We start from the raw sequence: 16,159 nt of genomic DNA on the forward strand, positions 1-16,159 counted from the left end.
TTACTCAAGCATTCATACATATCTTCAACCCTCTTCTCTAGGTTGTAAGTTCCCTGTTGTCAAGGACAATTGTCAGGCTTTTCTGACCGCTCCAGATGGAAAACCTTTTTCCTTCAATCTGCATTTTCTCAGTCTATGGATCATCCCTCTAGTTCCTCCCTCCTTCCTCCTTCCCCATGGGGTCTCATCCCTCTAGTTCCTCCCTCCTCCCTTCTTCCTCATGGGGTCTCATCCCTCTAGTTCCTCCCTTCTTCCCCATGGGGTCTCATCCCTCTAGTTCCTCCCTCCTCCCTTCTTCCCCATGGGGTCTCATCCCTCTAGTTCCTCCCTCCTCCCTTCTTCCCCATGGGGTCTCATCCCTCTAGATCCTCCCTTCTTCCCCATGGGGTCTCATCCCTCTAGTTCCTCCCTTCTTCCCCATGGGGTCTCATCCCTCTAGATCCTCCCTTCTTCCTCATGGGGTCTCATCCCTCTAGATCCTCCCTCCTCCCTTCTTCCCCATGGGGTCTCATCCCTCTAGTTCCTCCCTTCTTCCCCATGGGGTATCACCCTCTAGTTCCTCCCTCCTCCCTTCTTCCCCATGGGGTCTCATCCCTCTAGTTCCTCCCTCCTCCCTTCTTCCCCATGGGGTCTCATCCCTCTAGTTCCTCCCTCCTCCCTTCTTCCCCATGGGGTCTCATCCCTCTAGTTCCTCCCTTCTTCCCCAAGAGGCTCATCCCTCTTGTTCCTCCCTTCTTCCCCATGGGGTATCATCCCTCTAGTTCCTCCCTCCTTCCCCATGGGGTCTCATCCCTCTAGTTCCTCCCTTCTTCCTTCTTCCCCATGGGGTCTCATCCCTCTAGTTCCTCTCTCCTCCCATCTTCCCCATGGGGTATCATCCCTCTAGTTCCTCCCTTCTTCCTCATGGGGTATCATCCCTCTAGATCCTCCCTTCTTCCCCATGGGGTCTCATCCCTCTAGTTCCTCCCTCCTCCCTTCCTCCCCATGGGGTCTCATCCCTCTAGTTCCTCCCTTCTCCCTTCTTCCCCATGGGGTCTCATCCCTCTAGTTCCTCTCTCCTCCCATCTTCCCCATGGGGTATCATCCCTCTAGTTCCTCCCTTCTTCCTCATGGGGTATCATCCCTCTAGATCCTCCCTTCTTCCCCATGGGGTCTCATCCCTCTAGTTCCTCCCTCCTCCCTTCTTCCTCATGGGGTCTCATCCCTCTAGTTCCTCCCTCCTCCCTTCTTCCCCATGGGGTATCATCCCTCTAGTTCCTCCCTTCTTCCCCATGGGGTATCATCCCTCTAGTTCCTCCCTTCTTCCCCATGGGGTATCACCCTCTAGTTCCTCCCTCCTCCCTTCTTCCCCATGGGGTCTCATCCCTCTAGTTCCTCCCTCCTCCCTTCTTCCCCATGGGGTCTCATCCCTCTAGTTCCTCCCTCCTCCCTTCTTCCCCATGGGGTCTCATCCCTCTAGTTCCTCCCTTCTTCCCCAAGAGGCTCATCCCTCTAGTTCCTCCCTTCTTCCCCATGGGGTATCATCCCTCTAGTTCCTCCCTCCTTCCCCATGGGGTCTCATCCCTCTAGTTCCTCCCTTCTTCCCCATGGGGTCTCATCCCTCTAGAATCTCCCTCCTTCCCCATGGGGTCTCATCCCTCTAGTTCCTCCCTTCTTCCCCATGGGGTCTCATCCCTCTAGTTCCTCCCTTCTTCCCCATGGGGTCTCATCCCTCTAGTTCCTCCCTCCTCCCTTCCTCCCCATGGGGTCTCATCCCTCTAGTTCCTCCCTTCTCCCTTCTTCCCCATGGGGTCTCATCCCTCTAGTTCCTCTCTCCTCCCATCTTCCCCATGGGGTATCATCCCTCTAGTTCCTCCCTTCTTCCTCATGGGGTATCATCCCTCTAGATCCTCCCTTCTTCCCCATGGGGTCTCATCCCTCTAGTTCCTCCCTCCTTCCTCATGGGGTCTCATCCCTCTAGTTCCTCCCTCCTCCCTTCTTCCCCATGGGGTATCATCCCTCTAGTTCCTCCCTTCTTCCCCATGGGGTATCATCCCTCTAGTTCCTCCCTTCTTCCCCATGGGGTCTCATCCCTCTAGTTCCTCCCTTCTTCCCCATGGGGTCTCATCCCTCTAGTTCCTCCCTTCTTCCCCATGGGGTCTCATCCCTCTAGTTCCTCCCTTCTTCCCAATGGGGTCTCATCCCTCTAGTTCTTCCCTCCTCCCTTCTTCCCCATGGGGTCTCATCCCTCTAGTTCCTCCCTCCTCCCTCCTTCCCCATGGGGTCTCATCCCTCTAGTTCCTTCCTCCTTCCCCATGGGGTCTCATCCCTCTAGTTCCTCCCTTCTTCCCCATGGGGTCTCATCCCTCTAGTTCCTCCCTCCTCCCTTCTTCCCCATGGGGTCTCATCCCTCTAGTTCCTCCCTTCTTCCCCATGGGGTATCATCCCTCTAGTTCCTCCCTCCTCCCTTCTTCCTCATGGGGTCTCATCCCTCTAGGTCCTCCCTCCTCCCTTCTTCCTCATGGGGTATCATCCCTCTAGATCCTCCCTCCTCCCTTCTTCCCCATGGGGTCTCATCCCTCTATTTCCTCCCTCCTCCCTTCTTCCCCATGGGGTCTCATCCCTCTAGTTCCTCCCTCCTCCCTTCTTCCCCATGGGGTCTCATCCCTCTAGTTCCTCCCTCCTCCCTTCTTCCCCATGGGGTATCATCCCTCTAGTTCCTCCCTTCTTTCCCATGGGGTCTCATCCCTCTAGCTACTCCCTTCTTCTCCATGGGATGGCTTACAGAGAGGCTAGGCTCTTTGTCATGTGTTTTAGCATGTCAATTGAACATCTGTCTGATACGTGGCAATATGTTAAGACAAGCCAAAATAACTTTTCACTGCGCTGTACTTTGGCAACCATTTTGTTTGCGAACCAGAGGAGTCCCATTTTTATTGGCAAGGCGATGGGGGAAAAACAGGTATTTCAATAACAAAAATGACAAAAATGAAGGACAAACAGTGTATAATGTCCCCCTGAAACCATTATAATAACCATATTATTCTTGTAATTATTATAATCATCACAATCACCATTGTTACTATCATCATTATTCCAATTGTAAGTACTAATTCACTCATGAATGTAAAAACTATATGAAGAAAACATTCTCTAAGCGAACAAAATTAAATATAGTAAAATATGCACCTTGTCGGGGCTTAGGAGGCTTTCAGTCAGTCCTGCTTGCTGCATATGAAGACATTAATTTCTAAGGCTGATTTGATTTGACACACACACACACACACACACCAATCTCTACATTTCAAATGGGCAATAAGGAAATCTAATGAAAGAAAATTAACAACACAGAAAGACAGAAAATCGGCTTAAACAAAACGTAGAGGTCGATACACCTTAATGTGTATCCTTCAGGACAGCTATCGTGTTCTAAATGAAAAAAACAAATGTGTTTTTGTTGATTCCGTATCTTTTGCAATACCGTTGCTAATATCTGAAATGAAACTGAAATACTGAAATGTAGCCAACAGATAAGATATTGTCAACAAGGCATTTGAACCAGTTAGAGTGAATGACTGCTATTACATTTTTTTTAACATTTTTTGTTTGCATCGTTGGTTTCTTCTCCGTTAAGCTTCGCACAAATCAGATCACCATCTCCTCTTAATTTGAGTCGAATGGGAATAAATCAGAGATTTGAGAAACACAGGTCACTAACACTTTCACTTAAATCATGTACGATTTTAACACAACATGTACTCTTGTCTGTGTCACACGTACTTAACTTAAGTGACTTATCTTTGACTCGGTGTAACTAAGCCTGATTCTTTGCTAGCCTAATGAATGAATTGAGCTTAATGCTGAAATGACACTTAAAATATATATAAACCAACAACAACAAAAAAGGCAAAAAAAAAAAAAAAAGGATGTCCTTGTACCATCTACTTACCTATTGTTCTATGAATCTCACTCAAACGTGGATAAAATCTGTCAATCTCAGTAACTGTCATAAGCAACTATATATTTCTTATTTGACTAACTAACAACCCGATTGGGATAAACCATCTGGGACTATTATTGCAGTTTGTTCCTTGTCAGAAATCAATAGAGCTGAAGTGACGACATGATCTGTGGACGCGGAGGGGCGGAGGAGGGGGGGTCAGCAAGTTATTTACATATAACCAATAAACTCCATCTGTATTTAACGGCGGTGAGTGTGATGGAAACATTGAACTGAAAGGAGATCGACAACATGTTAACCTTTTTTTAACGGTTCGAGGTTCCAGATCAAAATGTGTCGTCTAGTCAGATTAACAATACCAGTTTTAACAAGGAGACGGAATTATGAATCAGTTATTGTGACAGGAATCAGCGTCTCAAAATGGCTGACAGATTAGACAGATGGATACACGCCTTAATGAAACCTCTATGGACGTAGACATATTGACTAGACAGATGGATACACGCCTTATTGAAACCTCTATGGACGTAGACATATTGACTAGACAGATGGATACACGCCTTAATGAAACCTCTATGGACGTAGACATATTGACTAGACAGATGGATACACGCCTTAATGAAACCTCTATGGACGTAGACATATTGACTAGACAGATGGATACACGCCTTAATGAAACATCTATGGACGTAGACATATTGACTCGTCAATATGGGGAAGCATTAGAAAAACAATTATAACCGAAGCTCATCAATAAAAAATAAATCTCTATATTATAATGTACGGCAACATACCAAGCAAGATATACCATCATAATCAACTCTGTTATATATATATATATTGATGATTCATTCATTCCAATACTATTGGGACTTGTTGGATTAGAGTTTCAAACGTGTGAAGAATTAAGAATTATCTGGATACAGATAGACGGAGGTCGGCTTCCATAATAAATGGACACTCAAAAAGCAACACTTGGTATCTGGCAAAAACAAACTATGTAGGTACATCATCATCATCATCATCATTATGCGTGCACATCATCATCATCATCATCATTATGCGTGCACATCGTCATCATTATGCGTGCACATCGTCATCATTATGCGTGTAGTACTTCATCACTTATCTAACCTGCATTGACCACTCACCACCACCACCACCATCAGGCAGTACCTTACATTATTGCAAAGGGTCACTTTCAAAGTCGTTAGTGAAGAATTTGAACATTAAATAAAATGTGTGATTACATAAAATGGGTCATTCCGACTGTTTAACAGGAGGTGCATTTCAGTTCGACAATATGGCAACAAAAAAACTAAATAAAATCCCTTGAAATAGGTGACCAATGAGAAAAGGTATATAATAAGGAATCAATTCTCTACTCTAAGATTTTACAAATTGCAGTACACTATTCATGTATTTATCGATTTTTTTCTTAAACAATTTGATGCTGTATCAAAAACGTTGTAAAAAAATTAGAGATTTTATCAACCATTTTATCCTGTGTTTTCTGCTAATGTTGTTATTGGGATATTCCCATTTCTTTCTCTCTCTCTCTAACACTCCTACCATCCTCTCAACAATGACCTTTGAGTTGTGAATACATGCTGTATCCCTTTCAGGACGTTCTCAAATCACTCTCAACAGCCCTAAACTGTTTCCTGTGAAAACAAGAGCATCATCACTACATAAAAAAATAATGACCCCTTGTCTAAAATAAACTGCAGGAGGCTTTTTCCACATCTGATTTACACAAAAACGTTTTTTGGACTAAAAATACACACAGGCCGATCCATCGTTATTTACAGAAGACACTTGTCGTATCACCATAAAGGCAAAATGGCATTCAAATTGTCAATGTTATGATCATATTCGGATCATGAAACTCATTGTAACCCATTTTAAACAAGAATAGTAAAAAGGGGCATTGTATTGTGTTATATTTCTCTCTTGAATGATTTTGGGTGGCTTTGGAAAACTCAGACAAAGTAAAAACAATAAATCTAATAATAACTAGGCCAGGGTAACCATCTGGTAATAACCAGGCCAGGGTAACCATCTGGTAATAACCGGGCCAGGGTAACCATCTGGTAATAACCGGGCCAGGGTAACCATCTGGTAATAACCGGGCCAGGGTAACCATCTGGTTATAACTGGGCCAGGGTAACCATCTGGTAATAACCGGGCCAGGGTAATAACCGGGCCAGGGTAACCATCTGGTAATAACCAGGCCAGGGTAACCATCTGGTAATAACCGGGCCAGGGTAACCATCTGGTAATAACCGGGCCAGGGTAACCATCTGGTAATAACCGGGCCAGGGTAACCATCTGGTAATAACCGGGCCAGGGTAACCATCTGGTAATAACCGGGCCAGGGTAACCATCTGGTAATAACCGGGCCAGGGTAACCATCTGGTAATAACCGGGCCAGGGTAACCATCTGGTTATAACCAGGCCAGGGTAACCATCTGGTAATAACCGGGCCAGGGTAACCATCTGGTAATAACCGGGCCAGGGTAACCATCTGGTAATAACCGGGCCAGGGTAACCATCTGGTAATAACCAGGCCAGGGTAACCATCTGGTAATAACCAGGCCAGGGTAACCATCTGGATGACATTGCCTTTCATGTTAACGTTCACTAACCCTGACGAGGCCTACCTACTAGGTGTACCGTTCCTTTCTGATCGGGGGAAAAAGAGATCCTGCAGGCTATTTCAGTCAGGAGATCTGCTCCACCACCACCAAAATAATCCTATCTATCTATCTAATCTAACATAACCTTAAAGATATAAAGTTTTGAAAAAAAAAAAATTTGAATAAAAACTTTATACTAATTTCTAATTCTTCTTTTAGGCTACCTTTGTTATGCTCATCTTGACTAGACATTGTGTGAATAAGGGTAAAAACATACAATTAGTGTTAAAAGGCAAACCTTATTGAATCCAAAACAGCCCCCGCCACATCGATCAGCCACTGTGTTTAGCACTGTCTGCAGGGTTGGCTGTCCCAGATCAAAATGATTATGTTGTGTTTGTTTTCATTCATAGAACTCTCTATCTCATCATTAAAAACCTTTTTGCCTGCAGTGTGTGTTTGTTTATTGTCCTCTTGTATTATTCAAAGATAAAAGAAGATTAAAAAAGGCAAGTAGTTTGATCTTAAAGTCAAGTCAAAAACAGAAGAAAACCAGAACCAAAAGACACAAAATAAAACAAAAAGGCCATTTAGTTTCAAATGGAGAAAAAAAGCTGCTGGGACAGGAGGGGGCGTTTCTTCTCAATCTAGCTGTTCAGCTGTAGCCAATGAGATGACGAGAGACTGAATAGTGTCATTGTTGTGGCTACTGTTGCCCGAGGCTACCACCTAGTTCTCCCTCCCTCCCATCGTTCAACCTTAACTCAGCCTTGATCAGATCAGCCCAAAACCCTCCCAACCCAAAATGTCCGAAGTTCATTGCCACTTTGCAGAGCCTCTACCCTCCTCCTCCCACCCCTTATTTCCAAACAGACAACACTGGTGTGAGACGGTTACAAGTCCCCCCTGCTTCCCCTCTCCTCCTCTGGAGGAGCCAGCTAACCTTAGGGTGGCACGTAAGGTGGTGGGGATCTGTAGGGGGTCATGTTCTTTGGACGAGAGCCTTTACCTTCCATGGGGACAGTGAAGGGGGGTGGAGGCTGGTAGGGAGGGGCATTGGGGTCCTCATCCCTCAGAGCTGTGTACTCCCCCAGAAGGTCCTGGTTCAAGGGGGTGGTCTCTGGACTGGCCATGTTGGGGTACTCCGGCGGGGGCAGTGGGGGTTTCTCCTCCTGCAGGATGAGGGGCATGGAGGAGGACGGAGGGGGCTTGGAGTCGTCAAGCTCGTCTGCGAAGATTATGGGCACCCCCTTCTTGATGAAAGTAGCCTGGTCCTCAATGGTCAGCTTGCCCTTGCGCTTCTTACGGTAGCAGATCATAGCGATGATGCCGGCGATCAGCAATATGGCTGCCACCACCACTGCAGGGATGACCGTGTGGAGGTAGACGTCGTCCGTGCTCTGGCGTCCGGCGCCGAGCGCCGGTGTGACGGCCGGGGGTATAGGAATGGTGATTTCACTTGGCGGCACGAACATGTAGTTCTGGCAGGCGGCTGTCCCTTTGACCTTGATGTCAATGGGTTTGAATTCAGGCTCCATGGTGGAGATGAATGTCTGGGAGGGCCTTCCCTGGGCGTCAGAGATCCTCCTGGACATGGTCTGGATTTGCTCCTTGGGACAGGGGTTCTGCTGGAGGCTGTTGTTGGTCCACTCCACCATGATGGATCCTTTGGTGATGTTCCTCAGGGTGACCGTGCTGCTGTTGCGGTCCCCGAACGAGTACGCCAGTTTTTTGATGAGCAAAATCTTCTTGTGGATGTCGTTGGTCACCTGGTGAGGTTCCCCGTGGAAGCGAGCCTGGAACAAGACCGGCGACTTATCGTTGGAAGCCCAGCGGTTGACACGGACCTCAAAGGCGTCGATCGCATTCAGACCGCCCTTATCGGTGGCCTGCATGAAGTACTCATGCTTCCCGATGTGGTTCGAGTCTGGTAGACCGTACAGCAGCTGGCTTGTGCTATTAAACTGTATCCATGAATCATCTCCGACTACTTCGTTGTGGTTCATCCTCAATGTCAACCTCAGCTTGTCTGTCGTACCGTCCTCCTTGTCAAAGAAAGTATCGGATGGGATTTTCACTTCAAAATATGTGCCCACGAAGGCATTGACCTGATCGATGGGGTTGCGAAGATCTGGTTTCTCGTTTCTTGGGTCAGGCACGATGGACGAAGGGGTGGTGCGCCTGGCTGGTTTGGCTGTGGTGGTCTTGGGCTCCCTTGGCATCGGAGTGGTCTTCGGTCTCTTTGGTTTCTTGGTTGGCTTTCTGGTGGCGACTGTGGTGGGTGGAGGGAGTGTCGGCGTTGCTTCCACAACGGTATGCCTGGTCATGGTGGGTTGAATGGAGATGGTACTAGTGGACTCCATCACTCTGGTTGGCAGGGGTGCACCCTGAGTGGGAGTGTGGGAATAAGAGTCTCTGACACGGATCGTGGGCTTCATGGGCAAGGGCACAGGCCCTCTCATGGGTGGGGCAGAGCTGTCTGTGGGGGCAGCAATGGCAGGTGACGACAGGGTGGGTACAATGCGAACAGGGGGCTCGACGACAGATGTAGGGGGAAGCAAAGCTAGAACAGGAGTAGGGGTATTGTTGAGCTGGCGCCTCACCCGTTTTGGGATATGAGGCTTCTTGTTGGCGATGTGCCAACCGACGACCGGATATCCCAACTGAGCCGACATAGTGCCCTCTTTAGCCGGCGCCTGGACGCTACTAATATTAGGGACGTTACTCTGGTCCAGGGAACAGCCCAGCTTCCAGGATAACAGGGCTCCGTTCTCCACCACCTTTTTGGCATTTCCTGGTCCGGCCATGAAGGCGGACATATCGAACAATCGGTTGTTGACCACGGGAAGTATCTTCATGTGCTGGAGTGCCACGCCAGAGAACTTCTTCATCTTTCCCAGCAGCTCCACCCTCTGTCTGGAGCTCATCTTGGTCAGGTCGGCATCCAGAATCACTGTGAGCACCGTCACCGGCTCCTCGTTGCCACAGACGAATGGCTGTACCTCGTTGTTGGAGTTGTTGGACGCTGACTGGATGGCTACCTGGATCGGGTCGGTGTCAGCGTGCTCCTCTGGGTGCACCTCGATGGAGAAAATATCCTGGCTGCAGTTGGATGTGGAGACAGAGATATAGTGGACACCCTTGTCCTCCCCCAGTGGTAGACCCTGTAGGACGTTTCTCTTCCAGTCCCAGTGCAGCCATGTTGGTAGCGTCTCCTTGCCTGACTCAGTTATCTGGGGGGAAAAAAAAACAAAGATAAAGAGTTGATTAATTATTAATTGAAACAAAAGAGACTTAAGATAAAATACAAGAAAATAACATGAAAAATAATACGTTTACGCCCACAAAATTTGCAAATTCACAACAGAATGACTGTTTTATTGATTGTGTAAGTAGTTTATTATTCATTAAAAGATTAACTATGCATAAATCACAAGCCATTTCCTGGTTGCAAAAATTCTAATAGTTTGCCTTATTTCCATTTATGTGACAAAACAAGCAAGTATAGTGTAGAGAACCATTGTATCATCTAAAACACTATGAAATATATTTTCCATAACCAAAAATATTGTATTTTCAGTTGTTTGAAGCTGGTGTACAAAACCGAAAGCAAAACATAAAAACATTTAACTTAAGAATGAGAAGCATAGAAATAACATACATAGAACAGATCTACCACTTCTTAGACTTGCTTTCAATGAGAATGACAGATCTATATCTCACATTTCTATGTGAATTTGGTCAGTTGCTCTCAAAAGTTTCATATTGCAGCCTTTCATAACAGAGAAGAAAATAACAGGAGATCTTGTAGTTGTTTTAATCATTATACATTTTGTACAAAGCTGATACTGGTCATTTTCTTCACACAATTTAAAAAAAATTCTATAAGATTAGTGCAAAAATATGTTTCTCGATAAGGTTAAAGGTGAAATATAGTGAACAATTCACAAGATACAATTCAATTTTAAAGTACATCTAGCCGCTGGAGAGCACCCTTACTTGCCAATCTATAAATTTCATTGATCATGTGTAAATTACGTCTCCAAAATCGAACATGGGTAGGATGGTCATCTGAATCAGGGTTAGTTTGGCAGCTGGGGTGAAAGAGGAGCGATTATGATAGAGGAAACCAAGTCAAGATTTAACCTTAGTTTGCAGCTTTGATATGTGCTGATAGAAGGACAGTGTATCATCTAGCCATACTCCCAAGTACTTGTATGAGGTGACTACCTTAAGCTCTAAACCCTCAGATATAGTGATCACACCGGTGGGGAGAGGGGCATTCTTCTTACCAAAACACATGACCTTTGTTTTGGAGGTGTTCAGAACAAGGTTAAGGGCAGAGAAAGTTTGTTGGGCACTAAGAAAGCTTTGTTGTAGAGCATTTAACACACAATCCGGGGAGGGGCCAGCTGAGTATAAGACTATCATCTGCATATAAATGAATGTGAGAGCTTCCTACTGCCTGACCTATGTAGTTGCTGTAAATTGAGAAGAGTGTGGGGCCTAGGATCAAGCCTTGGGGTCCCCCCTGGTGACAGGCAGTGGCTGAGACAGCAGCTGTTCTGACTTTATACACTGCACTCTTTGAGAGAGGTAGTTAGCAAACCAGGCCAAAGACCCCTCAGAGACACCAATACTCCATAGCCGGCCTACAATAATGGAATGGTCTACCGTATCAAAAGCTTTGGCCAAGTCAATAAAAATCGCAGCACAACATTACTTAGAATCAAGGGCAATGGTGACATCATTGAGGACCTTTAAGGTTGCAGCGACACATCCATAACCTGACCGGAAACCAGATTGCACACCAGAGAGAATACTATAGACATCAAGAAAGCCAGTCAGTTGATTATAGACAAGTTTTTTTCAACACTTTGATAAACAGGGCAAAATAGAAATTGGCCTGTAGCAGTTAAGATCAGCTTGATCTCCCCCTTTAAATAAAGGACGCACCGTGGCTGCCTTCCAAGCAATGGGAACCTCCCCAGAGAGGAGAGACATGTTAAAATGTTCAGAGATAGGCTTGGCAATGATAAGGGCTGCAACCACAAAGAAGAAAGGGTTTAAACCATCTGACCCAGATGTTTTTTTTGTGGTCAAGTTTAAGGAGCTCCTTTAGGACCTCGGACTCAGTGACCGCCTGCAGGGAGAAACTTTGTAGTGGGGCAGGGGAAAAAGAGGGAGGAGCATCAGGGCTAGTTGCATTAGAAGGGGTGGGAGATGAGGAAATGTTGGACGCATGGCTGAGTCAAACAGGAATCCTGACTTAATGAAGTGGTGATTAAAGAGCACAGCCATGTGCTTCTTGTCAGTAACAACCACATCATCAACATTAAGAGACATGGGCAGCTGTGAGGAGGGTTTTTTTCTCTAGGTCTTTAACTGTTTTCCAGAACTTCCTGGGTTAGACACACAGAGAGAGAACTGCCCCTTAGAGTAACTAACTTCGGTCGGATAGCCTGAGTGCACTTAATTCTCATTTGCCTGAACGAGAGCCAGTCAGCCTGAGTATGCGTGTGACGATTTTTCGCAAAATACAATTCCTGAGGTGGAGTAACTCTACCAGATCATGGTCGAACCAGGGACTGAACCTGTTTTTAATTCTCATTTTCTTTATGGGGGCGTGTTTGTTAACAATACCACAGAAAATATAAAAAATAAGGTCCAAGCATCTTCGACAGAGGGGATCAAGTTTACAGCGGCCAGGTCATGAAGGAAGGCTTGCTCATTAAAGCTTTTTAGCAATTGTCTATGAGAAATCAGGACAGGTCGTTTCACCGAGCAGCCATTACGAACATAGTGATCACTGTTTTACAGCCTAAGGTCATTACAGAAAACAACAGACTGATACCTATCAGGATTATTTGTGATGATAACATCGAGGAGAGTAGCCTTTTCTGGGTGTTTGGAGTCATACCTTGTGGGATTGGTATTAATCTGAGAGATATTTAGGGAGTCCCATTGCTTTAGTACTTGGTCAGGTGGTTTAAGCATGTCCCAGTTTAGGTCACCTAGCAGGACAAATTCAGAGTGTAAGGGGCCAGGAGACAGCTTAAGTCAGGTAGGGCCGGTGCTGATGGAGGAAGATAGCTCTTTGTTGACTGTTGCTGGGTGCTATTTGAAAGTTTAATGCTTAAAACCAGCAAATCAAATTGTTTGGGGACAGACTTGGTGGAGACAACCGAGCACTGAAGGTGATCCTTGGTAAAGATTGCCACTCCACCACCTTTGGAAGATCTGTCTTGCAGAAAAAGGTTATAACCAGAAAGGTTAACATCAGTGTTCAAAACACTCTTTCTTAATCACGTCTCAGTAATGACCAACACGTCTGAACCCACACTTTCAATTGTTCCATTTTAGGTAATAAGCTTCTAGTGTTAACGTGCAGAAAACCCAGGCATTTATGAGAGCAGAAATCAGAGCACAAGTCAGATTTGGGGCTAGCAACAGTAGATGGGCCAGGGTGTGCATGCACATTTCCAGATATCATCAACAGTAATACAATCAAGGCATAGGACAGGAAGAGCTCTGCAGTCCTGATTTCAAATAAAATCTAATTTTATTAGTCACGCACTGAATACAACAGGTGTAAACCTTACAGTGAAATGCTTACTTATTTGACATTTGACAACAACAAGATCATATTATACAGCAATTTCATCAGGAAACATGAATACAAAGCCAGCCAGAGGTGGGTAGAATAGGATGGGAGGCCAAAAGTCTGTAACCAATAGAAAGTCAGAGTCCAGAGTGTGGGAACAAACATAGTCTGTCCCATGGTTGGGTAAACAAGATTGACGGTTGACAACTCCATTGTGTCCTCCTCCCAGAGTGCTAAGAGCCTTGGCGTGACCCTGGACAACACCCTGTCGTTCTCCGCTAACATCAAGGCGGTGACCTGATCCTGTAGGTTCATGCTCTACAACATTCGCAGAGTACAACCCTGCCTCACACAGGAAGCAGCGCAGGTCCTAATCCAGGCACTTGTCATCTCCCGTCTGGATTACTGCAACTCGCTGTTGGCGGGGCTCCCTGCCTGTGCCATCAAACCCCTACAACTCATCCAGAACGCTGCAGCCCGTCTGGTGTTCAACCTTCCCAAGATCTCTCACGTCACCCCGCTCCTCCGCACACTCCACTGGCTTCCAGTTGAAGCTCGCATCTGCTACAAGACCATGGTGCTTGCCTACGGAGCTGTGAGGGGAATGGCACCTCCGTACCTTCAGGCTCTGATCAGTCCCTACACCCAAAGAAGGGCACTGCGTTCATCCACCTCTGGCCTGCTCACCTCCCTACCTCTGCGGAAGCACAGTTCCCGCTCAGCCCAGTCAAAACTGTTCGCTGCTCTGGCACCCCAATGGTGGAACAAGCTCCCTCACAATGCCAGGACAGCGGAGTCAATCACCACCTTCCGGAGACACCTGAAACCCCACCTCTTTAAGGAAAACCTGGGATAGGATTAAGTAATCCTTCTAACCCCCCCCACCCCCACCAAAAAAGATATAGATGTACTATTGTAAAGTGGTTGTTCCACTGGATATCATAAGGTGAATGCACCAATTTGTAAGTCGCTCTGGATAAGAGCGTCTGCTAAATGACATAAATGTAAATGTAACAAGAAAGTTCATAGTCAACAAAGCACACAGGAGTCGTAAGGCAAATAGCATTAAGCACAAGAAAAAAATATAACAACTTGGGGCTAGCCATTGTAAGTTCAGAGTCACTCGCCCCAACAGTGCGTGTGTGCTAGAGGTGAGTGAAACCTCAGGAAAGAGGGGGGAGTGTGGTGAGGGTACCTGTACAGAACAGGGGGAGACAACCAGGGCAGACGGTGAACGGATCGCCAGGTGGAATCTAAGCAGCAGTGCAGTAGGCAACGGGGAGTAGGTGTCACACACACTGGAGAGAAGCTTTTTTTCGGGAGGTAGATTCCTTGAAAAAAAAAACAGCTAGCTAGCTAACGTAGATAGCAAGTCTCTGTCCACTCTGTCTTTCAACGTGGAAAAGGAAGTCGTTAGCTAGCTATATCTCTTCAGATTCGGCGGATGGTCCTTTACAACATCCAAACAAAGTTGTCCTGTGGCTGTTGTAATTTGAAGATTGCGAGGAAGATATCTTCTGATGTGATCAAAGAAACTATATTGTTTCTTATTGAGGTCATTTGCAATGGAATAGAGATGAATCCAGTGGGTACTGTATTGTAATGACCACTGCACAGAGGGAGGGGGCTTCAAAGGCCTCTGGATTTGGGTAGGCAGGGAAACTCTCCTGCCATTGTTGGGATCAAGGGCTTTGACACCTCTCATTTCACACCTCCGTGCTAATTGAAGTTGCAGCCGGATCTGTTCTGTCCTAGCAAGCTTGGTAGCCTTAACTTAGCATTCAGTCCTTATAAATAAAAATATATCATTGTAATTTATTTTTCTTCTTGGCTTTAAAAGTAGCTTCAGACTAAACATTACTTAGTCAGTTCCAGGTTGGACATTGTTTTCAGGTTTCTTGTTCTTCTTTTGCAGGTCGTTGGTTTGCCAGAGAATTTGCAGTACAGACCATGGAAATAAGAATCTTTGGTAGTAGGAATCCTTCCAGGTAATTTTGTCCAAAATCAGGTTGTAGGTTTGGAGTTTTGATTTGGAGTGAATGTTATGTTGTGGAGGGTAGTATCCTGTGTATACAGTTGAAGTCGGAAGTTTACATACACCTTAGCCAAATACATTTAAACTCAGTTTCACAATTCCTGACATTTAATCCTAGTAAATATTCCCTGTCATAGGTCAGTTAGGATCACCACTTTATTTTAAGAATGTGAAATGTCAGAATAATAGTAGAGAGAATTATTTATTTCAGCTTTTAATTATTTCATCACATTCCCAGTGGGTCAGAAGTTTACATATACTCAATTAGTATTTGGTAGCATTGCCTTTAAATTGTTTAACTTGGGTCAAACGTTTCAGGTAGCCTTCCTCAAGCTTCCCACAATAAGTTGGTTGAATTTTGGCTCATTCCTCCTGACAGAGCTGGTGTAACTGAGTCAGATTTGTAGGCCTCCTTGCTCGCACACACTTTTTCAGTTCTGCCCACAAATTTTCAATAGGATTGAGGTCAGGGCTTTGTGATGGCCACTCCAATACCTTGACTTTGTTGTCCTTATGCCTTTTTGCCACAACTTCGGAAGTACGCTTGGGGTCATTGTTCATTTGGAAGACCCATTTGCGACCAAGCTTTAACTTCCTGACTGATGTCTTGAGATGTTGCTTCAATATACCCCCACAATACCCACACAACATGATGCTGCCACCCCCGTGGCCAAACAGGTCTATTTTTCTTTCATCAGACCAGAGGACATTTCTCCAAAAAATACGATCTTTGTCCCCATGTGCAGTTGCAAACCGTAGTCTGGCTTTTTTGTGGCGGTTTTGGAGAAGTGGCTTCTTCCTTGCTGAGCGGCCTTTCAGGTAATGTCAATATAGGACTCGTTTTACTGTGGATATAGATACTTTTGTACCTGTTTCCTCCAGCATCTTCACAAGGTCCTTTGCAGTTGTTCTGGGATTGATTTGCACTTTTTGCACCAAAG

The 16,159-nt window shown here is 45.7% G+C and overlaps 1 protein-coding gene across 2 annotated transcripts in view; it reads right to left on the reverse strand.

Moving 5' to 3' along the window:
• Positions 1 to 2,871: 2,871 nt before the first annotated feature.
• The window catches only part of LOC115207273 (dystroglycan), a 39,318-nt gene continuing 26,030 nt past the window's right edge, over positions 2,872 to 16,159 (reverse strand). Inside the window, exons 2-3 of one of the 2 annotated variants that reach the window (XR_003880975.1) lie at positions 4,458 to 9,812; positions 2,872 to 4,403 (exon numbers count right to left, since the gene is read on the reverse strand). Coding sequence is in view for 1 of the 2 variants with exons in the window: in XM_029774253.1 (XP_029630113.1) it covers positions 7,524 to 9,812 (2,289 nt within the window). In the remaining variant the exon portion in view is untranslated. Of the gene's footprint in view, positions 9,813 to 16,159 lie in introns of both variants that reach the window. The other variant, XM_029774253.1, reaches the window with a different exon arrangement.

The sequence above is a fragment of the Salmo trutta genome, chromosome 14 (genome assembly GCF_901001165.1).
Source record: "Salmo trutta chromosome 14, fSalTru1.1, whole genome shotgun sequence".
Classification (NCBI taxonomy): domain Eukaryota; kingdom Metazoa; phylum Chordata; class Actinopteri; order Salmoniformes; family Salmonidae; genus Salmo; species Salmo trutta.